General features: G+C 38.1%; 1 protein-coding gene and 1 long non-coding RNA gene across 2 annotated transcripts in view; one reads left to right on the forward strand and one right to left on the reverse strand.

The window, feature by feature from the left end:
• The window catches only part of CDC5L (cell division cycle 5 like), a 44,195-nt gene extending 24,455 nt beyond the window's left edge, over nt 1-19,740 (forward strand). Inside the window, exons 14-16 of the mRNA XM_061398322.1 lie at nt 1,950-2,147; nt 14,742-14,954; nt 15,696-19,740. Coding sequence (XP_061254306.1) covers nt 1,950-2,147; nt 14,742-14,954; nt 15,696-15,800 — 516 coding nt within the window. The 3' untranslated portion in view covers nt 15,801-19,740. The remainder of the gene's footprint in view (nt 1-1,949; nt 2,148-14,741; nt 14,955-15,695) is intronic.
• Nucleotides 4,084-7,986, reverse strand: LOC133236342 (uncharacterized). Its single transcript, XR_009732846.1, has 3 exons — nt 7,701-7,986; nt 6,674-6,750; nt 4,084-4,397 (listed from the first exon to the last, which is right to left on the reverse strand). It is a non-coding gene; the product is annotated as an uncharacterized LOC133236342 (long non-coding RNA).
• Nucleotides 19,741-24,624: the final 4,884 nt, after the last annotated feature.

Below are 24,624 nucleotides of genomic sequence, written 5' to 3' on the forward strand. Positions count from 1 at the left end.
TGGTCTTTTGCTGAAGTCTTCTTTCTTTAGTCTTTCATTCTGCGGGGCAGTGAAGTACCTGTCCATTAGAATGGGCGGACTTAGGAGGAAACCAGATTCTTCTCTTTTCCCTCTTGTACTCGCCTTCTCTCTTTCCTACTTTCCCTTTTTCGTACTGTATAAGTGATACATGTCTATTATAGAATATTTAGAAAATAGAGGAAGAAGGGTTTAGATTTCTGTTTCAGTTTGCTTCTGAGTAACTGAGTTGCTGTCTTCTAGTAAGTGCCATGGAAGCTACCCTCTGTTAAGAATCAGATAATGACCTCATTGCTTGAACAGTTTCCTCTTGTTAGAGTGAAAATATGAGAAGATGGATTTGAGGAAATCAGTCTTCCTGAATTTATTGTATATATGGAAACCTGAAACAAAGATCACATTGTTACTAATAGAAGTTCTGTAAGGGACAGATTCTAATGCATGCTTTGAAAATAATTGTAAGTAGTGCTTTAGAATTTTATATGAAACCATTACAAAGCAGTTCATCCTCCTGTATTTTATGACCTGTTTGTAGTCCCCTGTGTTCTGAAAAATTTGAAGCACCTATTTACTTAGCAGATTCTTTAGGCACAGTTTCAGTGGAACTTAGCTGTACTTTCTCCTAATCATTGTAAGAGCTAAATTTGTCAATTTTTACCATGTACCGTTTCAGAGTTAAATACCATTTCACTGATAATAAAGAGCCCAGTTGTCATTAAGTGTGTTAAAATTGGTTTGTTTCCATTATTTCCTCTAAGAGGTATCATTTAAAAGGATCCATTCTTTATATTCTGTAGACTTGATCCCCCTCTTTTTTTTTTGTTTAAATTTTTTCATATGCTTGTTATTTATCTTGATTTTTCTTATGTTTTGGTCTGTGTTTATTTTCTGATGTTCCTGGAATGATTGAGAGCTTTCTATAAAGCACAAAAAGTAATTGTTGGTTTTTCATGAGCCATGAAGCAAAGGGCTGGAAAGAGTTCATGTGGTATGCTGATGGAGTCTGTGTGTCTGCTGCTGGGCTGGCTCTTTGTGTCTTGCTGTATCACTTAATCCTCATAACAAACATGTTAGGTATTATCTCCCCTCTCCAGATGAGAAACGGGCTCACAGAAGTTCAGCAAGTTCAGATAGCTATTTAAATGCTAAAACTGTGATTGGACTCCGCTTGTCCAATTCCATCCTCATTCTATCATCTTAAACAGAATCTTTTCTAGTGACCAGCAATTGGTCTGTGATCTGTCATTATTTGATCTGTGCTTCCAGTCCTATTCTCTGGTAATGTCAGACATTCTTTCAGATGAAAAAAAAAAGGCATGTGTCAAAAAAAAAAAAAACCCTGCCTAATTCCCCTTCACTGCACTGGGAAGTCGGAAGTGTCGGGGTTGGTGGTGAGCGGAAGGAGCACCCCCACGCACTGGTCACCTTTGGTTTGGGTGTGAGCCTGTCTCTTCTGCTTCCTAGTGTTGTGTTTTTGAACAAATTGTTTAACCTCTCTGAGCCTTTGCTTCATGAACTGTAATGAGGTTAATGACCTTAATGAGCTTCATGAACTTCAGTGAGGTTAATGTTGACTGCTCTGTAAGAGTGGTATGCTGTTTGGAGATAAAATAGGTAAAACTTTTCAGTCCAGTTCCTGGCACATAGTAGACGCCTGAGAAATGGTAGCTGCTGTTTTAATGAGTGAAGGCGAAGAATGTTTATATTATTGGGCATAATACATGGATGCTTGACTCTTCAGATCAATCTGCATTGACTTCTAGGCTTCTTAATTTGTTTCACTTAGATATTTATAACCCCCTTCCAAAAAACCGTCAGTCAACCAAAGCTCATTGCTTTTGCCCAGGGAGGGAAAGACCAGTCTTTTAAAACTTTCTATTGATGGCAAGTGTCTCTAGTCCTCAAGCTTACTGAAATTATTATTGTGACAGGCTCAGGATGTTCTGGTACAGGAGATGGAAGTGGTCAAACAAGGTATGAGCCACGGAGAACTCTCAAGTGAAGCTTATAACCAGGTGTGGGAAGAGTGCTACAGTCAAGTTTTGTATCTTCCCGGGCAGAGCCGCTACACCCGGGCCAACCTGGCTAGCAAAAAGGACAGAATTGAGTCGCTGGAAAAGAGGCTTGAGGTTGGTATCCTTTTAATATTCAACCTTAAATGTGTACTTTGATTGAAATGATGAATCAAACTCATACCTCTGATGAATGAAACTCATACAACTTCAGAAAAATAGATGTAATTGTTTTTGAATTTCTTGAGAAAAACTGCACTGCACTGAAGTGTTTGATCTGCATTGGTTTTTCAGGATGGCTGGGCTTTGTGATAAAGAGAGCTCTAAGTTGACCACAGGTCAATCAGAACCTTCTACACATGGGAGCAAGGAGCCAAAAAGTGAACACTGGTCGCTCAGAACAGTGTAGATGCGTGCTGAAATAGCAATTTTCTCTAAGGAGGGAGATCAGTGGACCAGGGAGCTTTCTTTCTGTAACCAAGAGGGCACACTTAAAAAACTTCAGTACCTTTCTGCTCACTCTCTGATTCCTGTGAGTTTGCTACAGGGAGAGCGCTGAGCTGGATTACCTAGACAGTGGCTTCCATCATTTTTCACGTCTGTGAAAACATTGAAAGGTACTCGATGGGAATTTCATAGCATGTGGTTTCTTAATATAGTCTGCATGTTTTGAATTCCAGAATCTGTGTAGGAATTTTGCCAGTGGTATGTAAATTGTGGTTCATGGACTGCTAGGCTGCCTTGTGAATTCTTAACGGTGGTCTTCAGGGGTGTTTCTGAGGCCAAGGTATCTTGGGATGGGAAGTATAAAGGGGTGCTTCAGGCAGTCACGTGCAGAAAGTGGCTTCAAGTTCCTCTTACGTGATTACCATAAGTAAAGTAGATTTGAATATATTTTATTTAGGGTTAAAATAAAAAACAGTGAAGTCATTTGGAGTGGTTGGGGCTGTGTGGAGCTAGGGAAATGAGCTGGAAAAAGCAGTAAACTTTAGTTAATTTTTAATTTTACCTTTAAGGTCACATGTCTAGGCACCTAATGGTAATGCTCGTGAACTTCTTTTCTCATTTGGTGGGAAATCAGAGTTTCTTCCTGAAGTGATTTTCATCTTGGGTAAAATTTTAACAGTCCATTGCTACTGGTTACTCTAGCTGTGTTACTGACTTCCAGCAGGGTGTGCTGTTGCTCCGTGTTTTAACTCACAAGTCAGGGAAAGTAAAAAGAACATCAGTGGTTAAATTTAAGTTATATTTTCTGTTGTGTAGGCTTCATTTCTGATAAGTGGTAGTTAGCAGTGTAATTCTGTTCTAAGGTCAGCATCATAATTGATTGGAAAGCTATTTGGAAAGCTTCCTTGTAACCTTTATATATAAATGCTTAGATCTCTCACTTGGTTTGAAAATCTCATTTGAGGTGGGCAAACTCTTTATTGCTCAAATGGTAAGGACATTTTGTGCTGTTTAAAATATAAAAAAAAAGTTTTTCCCCCAAATCTCATTTACTTTGTTGAGGCACTAACTTTCATGACAGCAAATAAATGTGTCACAAAGTGAGTGGTGCCATAAAGTACAGTAATTTTTATTTCTATGTTGAATTGGTCTTGTGAGTTTTGAAGGGAAAAATACAGAGAGAACCACTGCTGTTCTTTTGGAGATTTATTTGGGTCGTTTATGAGCAACCATTAGAAACATGTGGTTCTCTTTGTTCAGTTCAGTACCAGGAACCGAAATCTTCCGTTGAACTATTTTTGCTGAAGGATTGGTGATTTTGGAAGAATATTCATAAAACAGTCTGAAGTAATTTTTCTTTTCTTGACTCCTGGATAACTTGCTTTAATGTTTACTCAGCTAGTTACTTTTAAAGAACACGTAATCAAATCCTTTAATTTAGTAAACTCTGCTTATTTCAAATGAAAGTTCATTAAATCTTTAAAAAGAAGAAAAGAGACTCAAAAACACAAATAAACAAATCCCTCATTTTATTTGTATCCATCCCTAATTCAGAACTAGATTTGTCTTAGCTTATTTGAGTTTTTGAAGACACAGTTCTCCTGATTTGAAATACATAAATATTTTATTTCAATTGTGGTAATTCTTTCATCATTTCAGTTGATTGCTAAATTATAAACATTATTCAGAGTTTGTTGTGGGGAAGGAACTCTAGTTGTATTATATAAACTTAAGGCTGTACTGAAATTATCCGTGCACTCTTAGGTTCAGGGAGACGTGCCGTGCTGTACTGAGCACAGTTCCCGACTGCCAGTGTGCTTGAGTTCTGCTGCGTGAGCTCTGGAACAGTGAATCTAAATTAGGGCCCCATCACACCGTATCAAGCAAGATGAAATCCAGCTTTGTCGTGCTTGGTGTCTCCTAAATGGATTAAAAAAATATGCCCTGAGGTTTATTTTGGAGCTAGTCTTCAAGCCATTACTCATGATTAGTATTTGAAACTTAGAACTTAAATTAAAATCCTTAAGATTCTCATTTAAAACTAGTTAGAACCATCTCAGGTTTTATGTAGAATGTTTTGGCTGGTACAAGGAGTCCTTTAAGTAAATAGAATCAGAAGATAGTCACAGGTCAGAGGCAAGTGGGAAAGACTAACCAAGTCCACATACTTTATTCTGCTTAGGAGATAGAATTAATTTTGGAACCTTACCAGACATCTGTGTGTAAACAGTGGCAGCACCTGCAAGCAGAAGTGACGGCTAATATCAGGAAAGGAAAAGTTATGAAAACACAGCATGTTGAGGCCATTTAAATATGGTGGCAAAAGGCCATGTTATTTGAATAGCTTCTGAGGGCATTATAGGTGTCTTAGGTAGGAGTGTAGCATGTTTGCCGTTCATGAGGATACTCCAATTAATAAGAAAAACTTAATTTCTGTTCAGTGTCATGTTTTTATAAAACAGAAAAAGAAGGATGGCCATTGTAGAAGAATTTTCATCAAACGGTTGAAACCGTAGGCCTTTATTTAATCACACATTCAGTGTGTTACTGAGCATCAGCTGTGACCAGCCCCTGCTCTAGGCCCTGGGGACACAGCAGGGACTCAGGCGGATGAGCTTTCTGCTCCTCCAGACTTCATTTATCTGGAAAACACTTAACGTGGAGAACCTTCTTTTCCGATGATGCCAGATAAATGAGTCATTACTGTATTTGGGAAGTGCAAATAGAATTTGAAGTGTTCTAATTTGTTTCCACTTTAAGTGGAAATAGGAAATCGTCTGAAGACATAATTATTTTGAGTGAAATAATTTCCAGTAGGTGCAAAAGTGAAATAAGAAGTCTGAATTTAGGCCTGCCATTAAATTTAATAGTATTTGAAATTGTATCTAAACTGCTGTGTTGAGGAAGTTTGGCTGAAAAGTAGATTTTGTCATGTTAGCTGTAAAAATGGAAAGGCTTTCCTTAGAGGTGGGAACTAGGTCCAGAAGTAATACTTCTCCCTGTGTTTTACTGGCACAGCCAATTTAGTCAAGAAGTACTGTGTGACATTGACTTCTTGGAAATAAAGTAACTTAAAGAACACAGATAACACATTTAAAATCCTTCTCAGTGTGTTTGTAGAACTCATTTGGGGACCCCTGACTTTTTCGGATGGTTATATTTCAGCAAAATTAGCTGCACGATGGATCCTGTTTTCTCAGTGATCATCATTTATTTTTACACAAGATAAAACTTCCCTTAAAACGTAGGGTAAGGATTAAGTTGGTGTGCACTTGAGGGTGGAGGGATGGTATGTTGTTGTATCTCAGCAGGTTTACACTTGGGCTCTTGTGTGGGTGGGAGGGTATGTGTGGGGTGGTGTGTGGTGACAGGCGAGAAGTCCTCAGTACTTGGAACATTCTCAGTTCTCAAGTTCTGCTCTCTGCCATCACCCTTAAAGGCATTAACAGATTTCTTGGTTGTTTCTAGTAGCAACTCTGGAAGCTAGACCAGAGATCTCTTGTGATAACAACAGTGTTGCTTTCGTTATTCCTCAGCGTTAAGTTGAATTTGTTTCTTGTAGTTGTTGGGTTTCATTTCCTAACTTATGCAAAAGTAAAATGCTCTTGGCATTGTATTATTGGTACTTTTCTGTTCTTGTAACTGCGTCTAGTAAGGTTTTGCCTTATTGCTTTAGCTTGCTTTTTAGGGAGGCAGTCTGATGGTTGCTAACTGATAGATGCTGGCTAATAATCACTTAATTGGACCTGCATCTCATCAATATTGAGATGGCTCACTGCTAAAACAATGCTAATGAGCAGTATAGAGATTAAAGGAGTATCACTCATGGGCTCTTGTTTGCAAACATTTCGATGGTTGAATCACATCTTTACTACTATAGGATCATGTTGACTAGGAAGTGGAGCTGCCGTTAACTTTATATTTATTTTAGGTATTCTGAAACCTGTTTTTCCAGGGGTATAAGGTTATTATCTGGGTCCCCAAGCAAGAATTTCAGTGAGGGATGCTCTTAATGTTTCTGAACCTCACTGTAACAGACTAACTGAGGACAGTATTGGAGACCCAAGGATAATGTGTTTATTTTGGAATTACTTAAGCTTAGTAACTTTAACAAACTTAGTGAGTTTGAGAGTAACAATTACACTTTTATAAGTCCCATACAGCTCCCTTTTGTAATGACCCGAGGAAACACTTACGGTTCCACTGATTCATCTCCTGGGGACCATCAGTTTTCCATTGGTCTCTGGCCAGTCTTTTTTAGACAGTTTCTCTTCTATGCATTTAAAAAATAACATTTGTAGGCGTTTTTTCTAAAAATAATACCAGTAGTTTGTAGAAAATTTTAAATTAAAAAAAATAGAAAAGCCTACCATTCAAGTGTAATCACATTAAACATCTTGGGATGTGTATATATAAGATTAAATATGATAGAAAAAGATTTAATATATGCACAGCCACACATATCAGTGTGTGGATAAAGGTCTTTAAAACTAAATTGGGATCACCATGTACTACTCCATTTGTTTAATAGTATATTATAAGTACCATTCAACAAAACAAAAGAAAACCCTGATCACTTGTACTCTTTTAAAGCCTGTGGCAAAAGATTAGCTTTGGTGAAGTCTCTGATAATTCTAGTTATATTCTGCCCAGCTTCTCAAAAAGTTGTTAAAATAAACTTTTTTTTTCCCATAAAATTCTTCTGAGAGATGTTTTTCCTATAGTTTTGTAGCTTGTTAAGAATAAAAGAACTTGGAATTAAAAAATGTAAGCTGGGAAAATTGAAAGCTTTTTTCCAGTGTCAAATAAAATTCTTACAAGTAGCTACGTACAGGTTAATGCCTACATCAGGGAAGGAGTGATGGGCAAGTTCATTAATTGAGATCTTGTTTGTGTGTGTCTGGAATGATTTTTCAGTGAACTGTCTGGTGGCATTAAGCCATCCAGCGCCGCAGCTTGAATTTCTTCAGGCAAGTTTGCATGTCACGGGCTGAGGCCGGGAGGACATCTGGCTGAGCTGCAGTGTGCCCTAGTGTTGGACTCCAAGTAGACGCAGTGGCAGAACTTCATCTCTTGGTGACTGTGTGTGTAGCCTAGGGCAAGTTACTTAACGTCTCTGAGTCTCAGATGTTTCTTACTTGTAAAATTTGGGTGGTAGTTTTTATCTCATGGAAGTGAGAGCTTGAAATAATGTAAGATGAAATAAGATAGTGTGTGCCTTACAGTTGGTAAGTTTTACTGGATAGGAATCCTCTCCCAGGTCTCTCAGGTTCATATCATCACTCTTTTTCAGTCGCTACCTTGTGTCGGACTCTTTTGTGACCTCATGGACTGTAGCCCACAAGGCTGCTCTGTCCATGGATTTCTCAGGCAGGAACACTGGAGTGGGTTGCCATGTCCTCCAGGGGATCTTCCTGACAGGGACTGAACCCAGGTCTCCTGCATGGCAGGTGGATTCTTTACTGCTGAGCCACCAGGTAAAGTGGCTCATTATCACTCTTGGTGTTAGCTTAATTAGATTTGATAGTGTAAGATTCCAAGAAGTAACTACCTTGAGTAAGACGGTGGCTAAGTTTTTGCTGTTTAAATTTTGATGAATGTCTGAAATACGAGACATGGGTCAATTTTAGGAGAGAGATTTGAGTAATACTTAAAGGCTCAGATTTTGTTTCGTAGAAATGAATTTTACATAACTGGATTTTAACATTTCATTTGTACATTTTGGCATGTTGAGACAGTTGACATACTTTTACATTTTAATGTTTACATTATATTGATGTTTCATGGTTTGTGGTGTATAGTCTTAAAAAATAGTTATCCTTTGGAGTAGACACTGAATTTTAAAAAAACTTTTATTATGGGAATTTTTAAATACACCCTCAAGTAGACTGGAGTAATGAGTCCTAGTGTGTCGTCACCCAGCTGTGACAGCCATCAGCTCGTAGCCACTCTTATTTCATGTCATTTCCCCTTCCCCGCTGTTTGAAACAAATTCCAGACATCATATCGTAAAACAGAATTATGATGCATGAAATTCGTCAGCTTGGTCCCCCTATACATTTATATGTAGATATATATTCATTCATCTCTTCTTGAATTGAATTTTACACTTTCATTTTGGATGTAGTCGGCTTTAATTATATCCAGTGTTGTCTTACTTTAAAATGCTAATAGTTATAGTGAACTTTATGTAAAATCATTAGATATTTTGTGCTGATACATATTTAAGCACAAACTTCCATTATAACCATATTTGGGAGGCTTGTCTGGTGACAAGTGAACAAAGCATTTAATCCTAATTCCGTTACTAAGTTTGTTAGTTGTTTTAAGAAGACTTTAAAGTATGTCTCTAAGTGCAGTTAAGGATTTGAAAAAAAACTTTTGACAACTTTTGGTAAATGAACTGTAAATGCAGTGGTTTGAAATCAGATTTTGGAAGAACTTTTGGTAAATCACCTATAGGAAGTAATATAAGCTCCCTGAACCAGTACTTTTCTGTTGAAAATAAGTTGTCCTTCAGGGCAGTTGCTAGCGCTTAGTTGTATTTTTTAAAAGGGCTTAAAATATTAATCTGGTTAAGTCAGAGCCTGGTTCTTCTTGATTCTGTGTAATTTTTAAAAAAGTTTTTATGCTCTGTTGGACTTTAATGTTGTTTCTGTGTATGAGTGTGGGGTGAGGGAGCTGGGGCTGATTCAAGGTAGATGTGTTCCATGTATGCGTGTGTGGTTCATGCTTGAGATTTACTGGCTAGAAAAAGGCCAGACTTTATAGGTTAGTTTTTTTCCCCTCCTAAAATGTATTGAGCAGTCATAGGTCGAGCATTTTATGATATGTGGATATCGTCCTTTACATTTTAATGATCAGATGGCAGATGTAAGATAAGCTAGAATTGAATATTAAAAGCTATATTCCTTTCTTTACATTTAAGGTATATTTACATATACTTTATATATTTCTTCTTTATATTTTTGTACTAACATATAGTTATTTGGGGTTTCCATGGTGGCTCAGACAGTAAAGAATCTGCATGCACTGCAGGAGACCCGGGTTCCATCTCTGGTCAGGAAGATCCCTGGAGAAAGGAATGGCTGCCCACTCCAGCATTTTTGCCTGGAGAACTCCATGGACAAAGGAGCCTGAAGGGTACAGTCCATAGGGCTGCAAACTGACGCGACTGACACTTTCATGTAGTTAATTGACTAAATTTTTTTTTCTGTACTTTAATTTTTTGTATAATTTATTTCCATATTTGCTTGAAATCTTAGCACAGTATTTGAGCCAGAAGACTTTAATAAAGTTTGAGCTAAATTAAATAAAATTGTTCACATTAAATGGAAGCTTTGCAGTTTTAAAATCTTTGGTATTTTGGGAATAATAAATGACTCAACTGTGTGAGGTGAGGTAATTCCCAGATGTAAGTCATACTAAATGTGCCTTGATGACTAATTAAACACTTTCTGAGCCTAAGTGTTATGTTGTTACACCAAATTGGAAATTGAATTTCCATGGCGTGCAGTGTATAGCTAATTGAATTATCTTAGCTGATGAAAATGATAATTTGTGTGACTAATTTTTTTAAAAAGCACTGCATATATTAATTTGAAATTCTTTGCTGTTAAGGTTTTTGGAATGTGTATTTGAATCCACATGTGACTGGAGTGTCTAATGTTGCTATGTTTGGAACACACTGAATTATAGTATCAGGAACTTGCTGCAACTAACTTATGGATTTAGTTCACTTATTATTGGAAATGAGGATATTTTGGTAGGCCTAGTTAAGAGAAAACAGCTGACACCTAGCTTCAGTAGTGACATTGGCTGAAACAGAATTCTCCATCCTGATTGCCTCCTGCCATCTAGGGGCTTTAAAAATACAGTAGTCTGAGACCATATAAATAAGAGTCTCTGCAGTGATAGATTTTTAAAACTCTACAGTTAACTTCTTAAATTTACATACATACATATGTCACTCAGTCATGTCTGGCTCTGCAATCGTGTGGATTATACAGTCCATGGAATTGTCCAGGTCCGAATACTGGAGTGGGTAGTCTTTCCCTTCTTTAGGGGATCTTCCCAACCCAGGGATCAAACCCAGGTCTCCCGCTTTGTAGGCTGATTCTTCACCAGCTGAGCCACCCGGGAAGCCCAAGAATACTGGAGTGGGTAGCCTATCCCTTCCCCAGGGGATCTTCCTGGCCCAGGAATTGAACTGGGGTCTCCTGCATTGTCAGCAGATTCTTAACCAGCAGAGCTATCAGGGAAGCCCCTTTTAAGTTTAGCTGGAGTTGAAGAGCATTGGCTTAAAAAGATGTACTCTAGTACCTGTTACTTGGTGTGGTGGTCCTAAAGAGGCAGACTGCTCACTTAAGAAACAACTGTCTTTTCCTTGCTTTATTTCCAGAAAGAGATCTCTGTCATTTTTAAAATTAAAGTTGAAATTTAAAAGAGGGTTTTAAACTGTCATCCATAGTCCCTTGGTCCATTAGAGAGGAGAGCAAAATGGTTAACCTCTTAGTACCTCTAATAATTGGAATCAAAAAACAAACAAAACAAAACAAAACAAAAAAATTAATTGGAATCAGAGCTAACATTTGTTGACTGCTTGCTTTGTGCCAGATATTACTGGGTGGCTAACGGCTTTTCTGTACTTTATATAGTAACTTTTAGTGATAACTGCCATTTTATTGATGGAGAAGTGGAAATACAGAGGTTAAATAACCTACATCAACTCAAAACAGCTGAGTGACTCACTTCACTCCACGGCACTACTGACTTGTTCCAGTATTTCCTGACTCTTAGTAGATGTATCTTTGCTGTGGAACTCACTTTAATTTGTTATCTGTTTGAGGAAAATGGCTCTTTTATAAAGGACATTATTTATTAATGGATTTAGTCTTTAAGTGCATTGCAGAGGAATAAAAGCTTATTTTAACTTTTATAAAATGTTGAAGATAGGAATGGCTTTAAATAAGCTTTATGTTAATTTTCGATCCATCTCATATTCTTAAGGGACACATAAAACATGTCCCTTCCCTGCCACCCCCTGTGCCCTGGGCTTATTTGACTTTGGCTTCAATAAAGTAACCTGGAGATGGATAGGTATGAAGTACTACTTTTCCAGTAGAAGTGTACTTTATATTTTGGGGAACATGGCATTTTTTGCTCTTCTTACATACTCTAAAAAAAAAGAAAGCATTGAGATTGACATGTTTATTTTTATATCAGACGTAATGCTTTGAAGTGAATGTTTAATGGAAAGCTATATATTTGTTTTGGTGATTATATCGTTTCTAAGTATTGAAGGAAGCATCCTATGAACGATTTTCTAATCAGTGTTGTCTATTTGACAGTGTTTTCCCATGGTACCACTTCTACTTATTTACCGCCTCCCACCCTCACATTTAGTATTTCAGAAAAAAAATTGTCACACTGTCTCCCTTGTTACAGGGCACTCTCAATTATATTATTGTGAATTACAGAGTATCATTTGGGTATATGTTATCCGGAAACTACTTGGCTTTGATTGCTTTTAGAAGTCACTTGATGGAATCAGTTTGGAGGGTGGTAGGAGAGAGGAAAGAAGTTGCAAGGAGAAATGGACACAAAGAAATTTATACAGATTTAATAATTATTCCTGAGGCTTTGACCTCACAGTTACAAGTGTTGTTTGTTGGAAACAAGTGTTTGCAGATCATGGTGAAGTGAGGACATTGTTGGATGTAGAATGTACACCCAGAGAAGGCGTTATACTGATGGAATTCTGCGTCACAGCCTGCTGCCTCTCAACTTTTCCTTGTACCCTCTAAACTGAGGCTTTCTTGTAGCAGCTCTAGAATTTTGTTGAAACCTTCTGCTAAGTGTCCCTCTCCAGTTCTTTTTGAATGTATATATTAAAAATTTTTTTCACCTAATTTTAGAATCATCTGAGAGGCAACCCACTTGTGCTCACTGTACATATTTAATAGGAAAATTGTTATTTCTCTTAATTTTATGGAGTCTTTTTGCTCCTCAAAAGTTAAAAACATTTTTGTTGTTGTTGCCAAATGTGATATTCTCTCCTTTATGGGTTTTATGCCAAGTTTACGATTATAACTTTATAAAAATAATCTAGTAATTTTGTACTTTTGAGGGGATTGTTTTGATCACAGCTGTGGTATATTAATTGAGTATTATTCAGTTATTTTAAATGTGCTTGATGTATAATATATAGAAGTGCATTTTTGAGATACAGATGGTGGAGATATATCGCTGCCAGCCCCCAAAACTGCCAGCCTCAGGATTAATGATACCAGGAGTTATTTTTGGAGGTAGAAATTAGTTTTCCCCATACTGTGAAATTCAAGCCTGCTTTGAGTTTGGATCATGGGTGAAGTTATTATGAATAACTTATTTGGGATTAAACTGTAAAACTGTTCAAGTGTAAGAGAAACCCTTCCTTAAGCCTAATTTTGTATTATGGTAGTTGAAGTATAAGAATAATGTACTTTTTTTTTCCTTTTCCATTGTGGTTTATAACAGGTATTGAATATAGCTCCCTGTGCTATAGAGTATGATCTTGTTATTTGTCCATTCTATACATAATATTTCGTATCTGCTAACCCGACACTCCCAGTCCGTCCTTCTTCTACCCCCTCCCCCTTGGCAGCCACACGTCTGTTCTTTATGTCTGTGAGTCTGTTTCTCTTTCATAGGTAAGTTCATGTGTGTCATATTTTAGATTCCACCTAAAAGTGGGATCATATGAAAGCGGTATTCTTTGCTCACTGTGATAGTCTCTAGGTCCGTGCATGTTGCTGCAGATGGCATCATTTCACTCTTTAGTGGCTGAGGGGTACTGCGTCGTGTGTGTGTGTGTGTGTATAGATACAGATGTACGATATTGTCTTATCCGTTGATGTGTCAGTGGACATTTGGGTTGCTCCCACGTCTTGGTTGCTGTGCATCGTGCTGCTGTGAGCGTAAGGGTGCGTGTGTCTTTTTGAATCCGGATTCTGTCACGGATGTGTGCCCGGGAGTGGGGTTGCTAGATTGCATGGCGCCTCTGTGTTCAGCTTTTGCAGAACCTTCATCCTGTTTCCATAGCGCTGCATCAGCGTGCATTCCCACGAACAGTGTAGGAGGAGGGCTCTCTTCCTCCACACCCTCTTCAGCATGTTATTTGTAGACATTTTAGTGATGGCCATTTTGACCAGCTGGTACCTCATTGTAGGTTTGATTTGCATTTCTTTAATAATTAGTGATGATGAGTGTTTTTATGTGCCCCTCAGCCACCTGTAAGTCTGTTTTGGAGAGATGTCTGTTTGGGTCTTCTGCTCATTTTTTAATTTTTTATTTGTTTTGCTATTAAGTTATGTGAGCCGCTTGCATATTTTGGAAATTAAGCCCTTGACAGTCACATCATTTGCAAATATTTTCTCCCAGTCCTTAGTTTGTCTTTTCATTTTGCTTATGGTTTCTTTTGCTCTATAAAGGCTTAAAAGTTTGATTTGGTCCCATTTGCTTATTTTTGCCTTTGTTTCTATTGCCTTGGGAGACTGACCTAAGAAAACATTGGTATGATTTATGTCAGAGAATGTTTTACCTGTGTTCTCTTCTAGGAGTTTTATGGTATCATGTCTTATCTTTAAGTCTTTTAAGCTATTTCGAGCTTATTTTTGTATAAGGCATGAGGGTGTTTTCTGATTTCACTCAGAAAACTTACTTGTGGCTGACTTACTTGTGGCTGTCCAACTTTCCCAGGACCGCTTGCCAAAGCGACTGTCTTTGCCTTATTGTATATTCTTGCCACCTTTGTCGAAGATTAATTGTAGGTGTATGGGTTTGTTTCTGGGCTCTCTGTTCTGTTTCATTGATCCATTTGTGTTTTTGTGCCAATACCAGTGCTGTTTTGGTTATTGTAGCTTTCTAATATTGCCAAGTCTGAGAGGGTCATGCCTCCTGCTTTGTTCTTTATCCTCAGGATTGCTTTGGCATTCTGGGTCTGGCATATATGGTTCCATATAGATTTTAGGATTCTTTGCTCCGTGTGCATGCTAAGTTGCTTCAGTCATGTCCGACTCTTTGCAACTCTATGGACTGTAGCCCTTCAAGCTCCTGGGAAGGCCAGGTGGCTTTGCTCTGGTTGTGTGAAAAATGTCATAGGTGATAAGATGGGGATCGCATCTGCTGTACTTTTGCTTTGAGGCAGTAGATGAGCGGTCGTGCCTTTTTTGTCCTGTTATTGAGCCTGCTTTTCTCATGATACGATCTCCCCCTGGCCCCCAGATAAACAGGGGCCACATGACAACAGAAGCCAAGAGAGCCGCGAAGATGGAAAAGAAGATGAAAATTCTGCTTGGGGGTTACCAGTCTCGTGCGATGGGGCTCATGAAACAGTTGAATGACTTATGGGACCAGATTGAGCAGGCTTACTTGGAGTTACGCACTTTTGAAGAACTCAAGAAACATGAAGATTCTGCTATTCCCCGGAGGCTAGAGGTACCATTATTGCCTTGCAGCCCTACTTAGCTCTGAAGAATAATCAGGGTTTCCCTTTTTTCCTGCCTGTGGAGGCTATCGTTTGCATGTGACATTGTCTGGCTTTTTTTCAATGAAAGCCTACAATTTTTGACTTATCTAGAGTGACCTGTGTGTAGATGGATAGGCCAGGCCATTGTGGATACAGAGGCTTTTCCTTTACTAATTTTTTGTTTTCCATGTAGAAACACTATGAAATAAGTAACCCTATGATTTCCCCCCCAAAACTTAATTGCATCCCATTCATACAGCTCTCTGAGGTAATTAAACCGATGTCTTTTTGTTTTGTAATTTAGAATGCTGAGAATATAATATAGCTAGTCATCCCAAAGCATCAAATTCCTTTGGCCGGATTTGGTTTAACTTTATTTGCCAAATGTGCATGAAAGTCTATGCCCAGATAAATGGCAGCCAGGGCTTATTTAAGTGCATGGTGGGTGTTCATAGGACAGTGATGGCTTATTTATTTGAGATAGCAGAGATTTTACAAATGCTGGTACATGTATGACCAAATCAAAGAGTGGCCACAGCACTGGGTTTTTTAGCAAAAGTAGTTGCTATTTTTATTTCTCTTTGGGGAATACTTAACTGTTGAGAATGTTGACCTAACTCAGCTGTTTGTAAGATTATAAAGTACCATAAGATATTTTTAATTTTCAGTGCGCTTACCTATGAAATAATTAATGTTTTTATTTCTTCAAGTGTCTAAAAGAAGATGTTCAGCGACAGCAGGAAAGAGAAAAGGAACTTCAGCATAGATATGCTGATTTGCTGTTGGAAAAAGAGACTTTAAAGGCCAAATTCTGAAGCATATTCTCTCACAAGCTGAATTAATTGCTGGTGTTCAGACCCTGGAAGGCTGAAACTGCTGTTTATCTTCATTGACAAATTTGCCCACCATCTGTGGTTTTTTGATTATTTTAAATGATACCAATCTTATGCATTTATGTGTAAAAACTTTAACTCCACAGGACATTTTAGGGTTTAAATTATTAAGACGATCATTCTTTTAGCAGTGTCTTATTTGCAAATTTTTTTAGTTTTGACCTTTAATTTTAAAAGCCTGATTTTAAAGTGCTGCCTGTGAGTAAACTCTTGAATAAAAACAAAATATAAACAATTGAGAATGTAGCCTTTGTTTGAAGTAGATACTTTGAGTGCCCACAAAGCAGCAGATACATACTGTGTGTCATAATTAAGGAGTAACTCTTGGATAATAAAAATGGCAGTCCAGTGTCTTAATTTAAATCCATAAGAGGCAGTCCTTTTGTGGCTTTATTAGTTTTGACCATTTTTGCATAGGATGATCATTTCTCTATACACTGACAAGAAAGGTTAACTTTTTAATACCTCAGTTTTGTTTTTTCCCCCAGTATAACTATTGGCAGGTCTCTTCTCTGCCCAGCTACTTACACAGAAGATTAGGACTCAAAAGATTTAATTTTTCTTGACTTGTTATTGTCTTGTAAATAGTTTTTTTGACAAAGGTATTTTAAAGATTAATTCCAACCATACTATCAAATTTTATTAAAGCTCAATGTTTATCTTAACAAGTCAATCACACAAGTGTAGAGTTTGGGGAGTGTGTAGAGGTAGAAAGATCTAACTAATAATTCATATGAAATCATTATTTGGCTACAAGTTCAAAATAAACCAGTGATATCTTGGACTCACCAAAAAAGTTTGTTTAATCTTAGACTGCTAGGGATTAAAGGGAGCAGATGAGGGATTCATTCATCAGATATTGTTAACTGTCTAGCCAGTGTCTGAGTCCTGGAGATAGACAGCCTTCCGGTTTTGTGGAGTTTACAGTCTATTGAGAATGACTGACAGTGAAAATGCAGGGAAGAAGAAAGCTCTTCTTACACACCAGGACTTATTTAAGTTTTAGAGATGACGTGTTATTAAGACAAAGTTCTTGCTCTCACAGAGGTGACGTTAATGGCAATAAGTACCAAACGGGCACGTATCAAATCATGAACTTTAGATTCAATGGAGAGAGTTAAAATAGGGTGACGGGACACAGTGACTGAGTGGCTACTCTAGGAAGATCAAATTAGCTGTATTTGGCATCTTAAAAGGAGCCATCTTTGTGAGGTTCCAGGGAAGAGCGATACCAGCAGAGTGAAGCGCCAGCACAAAGCGCCTTTGGTGTGTTTGAGGAGCAGAAAGGAAGACAGTGAGACTTGAGTGTTAACAATGGCATTTGTATGGGATACCTGGCTGGATAGGGCCACTCAGGAGGCAGTGGTAAGGAACTTGGACCTTACTCTGTGATGAGAAGCTAGGAGAAGATTCTATGCAAAGGAACGACACAATCAGGTTTATTCTGTGGATATACGATATGTCTCACCAGGCTGGAGATAAGGAAGCTGGTTAAACATAGCAGCCTGGTGCAGTAATCCAGGCAAACAACAATAGGGACTCAAACTAGGGTGGGGCCAGTCCTGATGGAGACAGGTTGGAAGAATTTGAGCAGTAATGATTCTGTAGTCTTTATAAATATATTTGTATTTTCTTCATATCTAGTCACTTCTTTGACTTTTTTTAGTCACCTCATATTCTAGAGCTTTTTTCAAGAACTTCACATGTTTTGTTTTAGGAAATATTTTGACATCTTCTATGGATAATGATAATGTTTCTTCTAATAGTTCTAATTTTTATTGCACGTTTTGGTGGCTGAAATTTTCAATAATCATGATGATGGTGGTGGTAGACATTATATTTCTGGTTTTAATGGGTATGTCCATGGTGTTTTACCTTTAGGTTGGCTGTTTTGAGTCAGATATTATTTTCTTTAGAAAGGAAATACCCTCTTTTTAGATTTTAAAGAATTAGAAATAGCTCTGAAATTTTGTCAAATACACATTTTAGGTATCTCTTAAGATCATACAGTTGAGTTTTTTTTTTTTTCCATTTGATTTGTTGATGATGCTTTGATAGATTTTCTAACCATCTTTGAACTCCTGGACTTAGGTCAGTTAAGTAAAGAAGATTTTTTTTTTTTAAAGATTAGTTTACTTCTTATGTGAGCTTGAGTTACATGGTTTAAAAATAACTGATCAAATAATAGTTACTTTGTTCTCAAAATTTGAAGTAATGCACGTACTTGTACCCTAAAAAGTGACCAAGAATTGCATCATTTCGAAGCTGGCAGTTCAGCTCTGTCGGCTGCTCATGGTTTTGGCCCTTAGCAGTGCAGCCTTGGCTGTTCATAGTAAGCAGACGCGCCGGTGTCTTTCGTTACTGTCCCATAATGCCTGGGATTCTTTACCAACATCTCTGAGGGCAATGTTGGGTGGCTGTTTTAACATTCACTTTCATTGTATTCTCTTAAACATGTGATTATTTGGTGGTGGTGTTAAAACTAGTGATCAAAAGCATGTTCAAGTTTCAGTAACTTTGGCACAGAAATGAAAGTGATGAAGACCCAAAAGAAACCACCACTATGAGTGAGAGCCCTCTTTGAAATATTAGAAATAATGGTGAGATAAGAAAAAGCAGTCTCAAAGAAAAAAAATTACACTACAGTGATTGTAGACTTACACTCACCAACCATGCGTCCTCTATCTTTACATTAGTTTCCCTGGGAAGACTAGCGTTGAAATATGGGATGTCCTTCAGAATCCATTTCTTCTAAAATGTGACTGCCCTATTGCTACTATAGAATTTGATTGGCTAATATTTTATTTAGGAAAATTGCCTTTTTACATGAGAGTTTGGGCTTTGGGGCTAGCGTCTAGGTTTTGAGTTAGGCATTTTGCTAGCTCCATAAAGTGAATAGGATACCTGTATATATTTTACTGTATATTAAGCTGTTACGTTATAGCATGAGAGTGATTTGTTTCATGAAAAATTGAAGGACTGTGCTTATGAAACTTCTGAGTTCAGACATTTTTTAGGAAATAAATTATTCATAACTCCAGTTTCTTTTGTGGCTATTAGTATGTTTTTAAAATTAAAAAAGTTTTTTGTTTTAAAATGTATTTCTTCTTTTGCATTTATTAATCTACTAAATTTAAGTATTTTATACTTTCCCAGAAAACTTTTCATTTTGTTGAAATTTAACACATTCGATACTTTTAATAGAGAATAAAAAAGTCTCTTTTCTATTAAACTTGATACTTGTAAGAAATTTATCTTTTCTTAGTTCTACCATTTTCTTTTCCTTGATTAGACTTTCTAAAGGTATCTTTTTTCTCTTAAAAAAGAAAACTGGATTTGTTTATCAATTATGACTTTGTTTTAAAATGTATTACTTTCTCATTTTGTGTTTATTATTTCCTTTGTTTGCTCTAGATTTTTTTCCCTGTAACTTTTTAAGTCTGGTACTTTTTTGTTTATATACAGTTGAATATGTTCAAAGCTTTTCCTTATCTCCAATTTCAAGTATGTTCACATCCCAGCTATAATTATGTGTTTTGCTTTCTAAGTAGTTTATCTTTGTGTTTTGGTTTAATAGCTAAGAGTATTTTAAAATTTCTATGTGATTTGCCTTTTTTTAAAAAAAAAATTTTTTTTGCTACTTGTAGAATATTTACCTTGACAGTAAATATGGCTTATTTGGTTTCATTTTTAAAGAATTTATTGAGACTTGGGGCCTAGCATTTTTGAAGAGTGTTCTGTGGGTGTCTTGAATGAAAGTTTATTCAATTTGTGTGTGACAGAGGTGAATGTGTATCTGTTCAACTACTTTAAGTCAATTTTCATTTTCTTATTTTTTTAATAAACTACCATAGACTAATAATATTGTCTTAGAGTCTCCTATTACAGTTATTTCTCTGTTTCGTCTTGTCTAGCTTTTGCTTTGTGTATTTTGATAACTGTTACTTAGTATATAAATACCTGTGTCTGTTAGGTACAATTCATAGGGAAGACTTACTAATGTTATTCTTTGTGTCCTACTTAAGCTTTTTGTCTCGACTTTTACTTTCTTTGATATTAGAATATTTATCCTCTTTGCTTATATTTGCTTGATAAATTGTTACCTATCCTCTTATATTTAGCTTTCATATAATTTCTAGTTGTGTCTTAAACAACGTGTCTTATTGGATTTTATATTTCAACTCATTTGGAGAGTCTGCATTTTAATAGGAAATCTAATGCATTTGCTTTTATGTTAGTTACTGACTTGGGTGTTCTGTGATCCTATTTTGTGCTTTCTCACTGATTCCTTTAATTTCCTAAATGAGCTGTAATTTCCTGGTTTTAATTTTCTTAGCAATTTAAAAAATATATATCCTCCAAAAAAAAAAGAAAAAGAATTTACATCCTCTTGTAAATTTTACTGATGATTGTGTTATCATTTAAGGTTCAGGATCATTCAGAAGAAGGAAATACCAGTAATTTGAAATACCAATAATTTGAACAGGGAACATTCAATGTGAAGAATTATTAACTACAGGTGGCTCAGTGGTGAAGAATCCACCTGCCAATGCAGGAGACGTGGGCTCAGTCCCTGGGTTGAGAAGATCCCCTGGAGGAGGAAAGGGCTGTCCACTTCAGTATTTTTGCCTAGAACGTCCCATGGATGGAGAAGCCTAGCAGGCTCCAGTCCATGGGGTTGCAAAGAGTTGACACAACTGAACACAGCCTGCAGCACAGCTAATGGGATTACCCACTAAGAGAGGCTGATATCTCTAAAGAATCCCTGAATAGCAGATGTAGGGAGCAGCCATTACTGGTAGACTGAGAGAGCCCCCGAGGAAGGAACAGACTTGTGAAAGAGCCCTTTCCCTCCTCCCCCAAAGCTGAGATTCAGAAGACAGTGTGGTGTGGCTCACTGGGTAGAGAAATTTGCTTGAAGTGCCACAGTTTAAAATGGCAGGCAGGGTGTTGGGGAAACTCGCTAGGAAGTCACTTGCTGGGATGCCTGTGATGATTGGAGCGAGGCTGCCTCTTGAGTGGCTGGCTGAATTCTGGAGAGTGTGTGCCACTGGCCAAGAAGCCTCCTGCTGGCAAGAAAGCCACATGCTAACAATGATATGTTAGGAACAAGGAGGAAAAGCAGCAGAACCGGGGTGAAGCCACTTGCACTTCCAGCGCCCCGCCGGTGTCGCTGCTGAAGGAGGAATGTTCATAGGCCGCAACTCCAGTGTCACACTCAGTGCAAACGGGTGGATTTGGAGCTGGCTCAATAGCCCATTGTTTTTCAGGCTTTTCTACTCAAGCCTGTATTTATCTTAGCAGCTGAGTAAAGAGTGAAGCTGTTGTCTGAACCACTTTTAATTCCATTAACAACATCTTTATGTCTCTGGGGAATCTCGTGTATGTGTCCTATTTCACTATTCAGAGCTATTTTATTTCATCTTCTTGTCCCTGATGGATAATCTTTAGATTTGAATCCAAGATTTTTATCTCTGCCTGGCCCCTTGGGTTTAGGGTATTTGTTCAAAGTGTTACCTTGATTCCTTCTTCTTCCTCCTTCACTCCTGCATCCTTTTTTGTCCTCTTTACTCCACATTTGCAAACCTAGACAGCATATTAAAAAGCAGAGACATTATTTTGCCAACAAAGGTTCATCTAGTCAAAGCTATGGTTTTTCCCGTAGTCATGTATGGATGTGAGAGTTGGACCGTAAAGAAAGCTGAGTGCCGAAGAATTGATGCTTTTGAACTGTGGTGTTGGAGAGGACTTGAGAGTCCAAGGAGATCAAACAAGTCAGTCCTAAAGGAAATCAGTCCTAAAAATTCATTACAAGGACTGATGCTGAAGCTGAAGCTCCAATACTTTGGCCACCTGATGTGAAGAACTGACTCATTGATAAAGACCCTGATCCTGGGCAGGCCTGAAGGCAGGAGGAGAACGGGACAACAGAGGATGAGTTGGTTGGATGGCATCACTGACTCGATGGACGTGAGTTTGAGCAAGCTCTGGGAGTTGGTAATGGACAGGGAAGCCTGGCGTGCTGCAGTCCATGGGGTCACAAAGAATTGGACACGACTGAACTGAACTCTACATTTGCACCCGGAAATGAAGCCAAGAGAGGAGTTCAGACAATACTCTATCCTTAAAATTTTTGTTTTTATCGGTAATAGATGCATGTGTTTAGAATATCACATTCTGGAATGGTGGATTATTTTTTATATTTTTGAATTGTTTTACTCTCCACATAAAAATGTAGCAGCCCCAAGCCTCTGGATAACACTTTCAATATGACGAGATGACAAGCTATCCCAATGGACTCCAGACTGTGAGTGGGTGGAGTTAAACCACCAGGAGGCAAATGACCTGTTTGCTTTGTGTCTGTGCAGGGAAAATAAAAGGGAGGCAGTGGGGCATCTGACAGACCTAAGAACAGGAGAACCCCAAAGTAGCCAACCAGGTATTCAAGGAATGAATGGTGGATCAATCTGAGATTGACGGCTGAAATTGGGAGGCGTTTTGCCCACTGGGGTAGTGGGTGAGTGAGACAGTAAAAGTTTAAAGACAAATTGGCAACCTCAATGATTGATGTGTTACTATTGTTAAGATAGGCCTAAATGCCGAAGAATTGATGCTTTTGAACTGTGGTGTTGGAGAAGACTCTTGAGAGTCCCTTGGACTGCAAGGAGATCGAACCAGTCCATCCTAAAGGAAATCAGCCCTGGGTGTTCTTTGGAAGGACTGATGCTGAAGCTGAAACTCCGATACTTTGGCCACCTCATGCGAAGAGTTGACTCATTGGAAAAGACTCTGATGCTGGGAGGGATTGGGGGCAGGAGGAGAAGGGGACGACAGAGGATGAGATGGCTGGATGGCATCACCGACTCGATGGACATGAGTTTGAGTGAACTCTGGGAGTTGGTGATGGACAGGGAGGCCTGATGTGCTGCGATTCATGGGGTTGCAAAGAGTTGAACAGGACTGAGCAACTGAACTGAACTGAAATGTTTCAAGAGTCTGTTTCAAGGCAAGATTTTTTTCCTTTGGGTATGGGGGCGTAGGGGAGGAGTACAGTAACATTATGGGGCTTCCCAGGTGGTGCTAGTGGTAAAGAACCTGCCTGCCAATCCAGGAAAGACAGATTTCAAGCCCTGGGTCGGGAAGATCCTCTGGAGGAGGGCATGGCAAGCCACTCCAGTATTCTTGCCTGGAGAATGCCGTGGACAATAACTTACTACAGATGGGTATTAAAATTACCAGCCCTGGGTCTTCCCTGGTGGTTAAGACTTGCCCTTCCAGTGTAGGGGGTACAGGTTTGATTCCTGGTCGGGGAGCTAAGATTCTACATGCTTGATGGCCAAAAACCAAAACATAAAACAGAAACAATACTGCAACAAATTCACTAAAGACTTTAAAAATGGTCCGCATTAAAAAAAGTCTTTTTAAAAAATTATAATACCAGCTCTAATATATTTGTTAACTTACCCTGTAGAGTTGTGCTGTCTAGTATGGTAGCCACTAGCCAAATGTGACTTGAGCACTTGAGATGTGCCTGGTTTAAATTGAGTTGTGCTCTAAGTAACTTACTGGATTTTGAACACTTAGTATGGAAAAAATATAAACTATCTCAACTTTTAAATATTGCTTACATGTTGAAATGTGAATATTTTTGATAGAGTGGGTTAAATAAAACATTATTAGAATTAAGTCCACCTGTTTTTACTTTTTAAAATGTGGCTAGTAGAAATTTAAAATTACATGTGTGGCTTGCATTATATTTCTACTGCTAAGCACTGTTCTAATTCTTTTGTTATTGATTTATAATTTAATTCCATTGTGGTTTGAGAACATACTCTGAATGATTTCAATCCTTTTAGATTTATTAAAGCTTGTTTTATAGCCCACCACATGGTCTGGGTGAATGTTCCCTGTTCACTTGAAAATAATGTGTATTCTGCAGGCTGTAATGTTCTATAAATGCCAGTTAGGTCGCGTTCATCGGTGGAGCTCAAGTTTCCTAAATCCTTAATTGCTTTTTTCTCTCCACTTCTTCTATAAGTTGCTGAGAGAGATATGTTGAAATCGCAACTATAATTGTGGGTTTGCGCCTCCTTTTAGTTGCGTCCGTTTTTGCCTTTTTCTGCATTCACATTTAGGATTATTATGTCTTGTTGAATTGTCTCTCTTGAATTGTCATTGTGAAATGTCCTTTATATGGGGCAGCGTTGTCCTGGAGCCTGTTTTGTCAGATACTGTGTCATTGTGTGTCTTTTCCTGTCTTTTTGCCTTTAACCTCTCTATTCTTACAGTTGGAGAAGGCAATGGCACCCCACTCCAGTACCTCTTGCTTGGAAAATTCCATGGACGGAGGAGCCTGGTAGGCTGCAGTCCAGGGGGTCGCTAAGAGTCGGACATGACTGAGCGACTTCACTTTCACTTTTCACTTTCATGCATTGGAGAAGGAAATGGCAGCCCACTCCAGTGTTCTTGCCTGGAGAATCCCAGGGATAGGGGAGCCTGGTGGGCTGCCGTCTATGGGGTCACACAGAGTCGGAAACAACTGAAGTGACTTAGCATAGCATCCTTACAGTTAGGGTAGTTTTCAACATGTTGGTTGTGGCAGGCATGTCTCTCAGACGTCTTGGTACTCCACAGATCACTGAGGTTCTGTTCTTTTTAAAAACTTCTTTTCTTCTCTGTTCTTCCTCTTGTATAAATCATATTGCTGTTTTTCAAGTTCACTGATCTTTTTTCTGCAGTATTTTTT

Source organism: Bos javanicus, chromosome 23 (genome assembly GCF_032452875.1).
Source record: "Bos javanicus breed banteng chromosome 23, ARS-OSU_banteng_1.0, whole genome shotgun sequence".
NCBI classification, from domain to species: domain Eukaryota; kingdom Metazoa; phylum Chordata; class Mammalia; order Artiodactyla; family Bovidae; genus Bos; species Bos javanicus.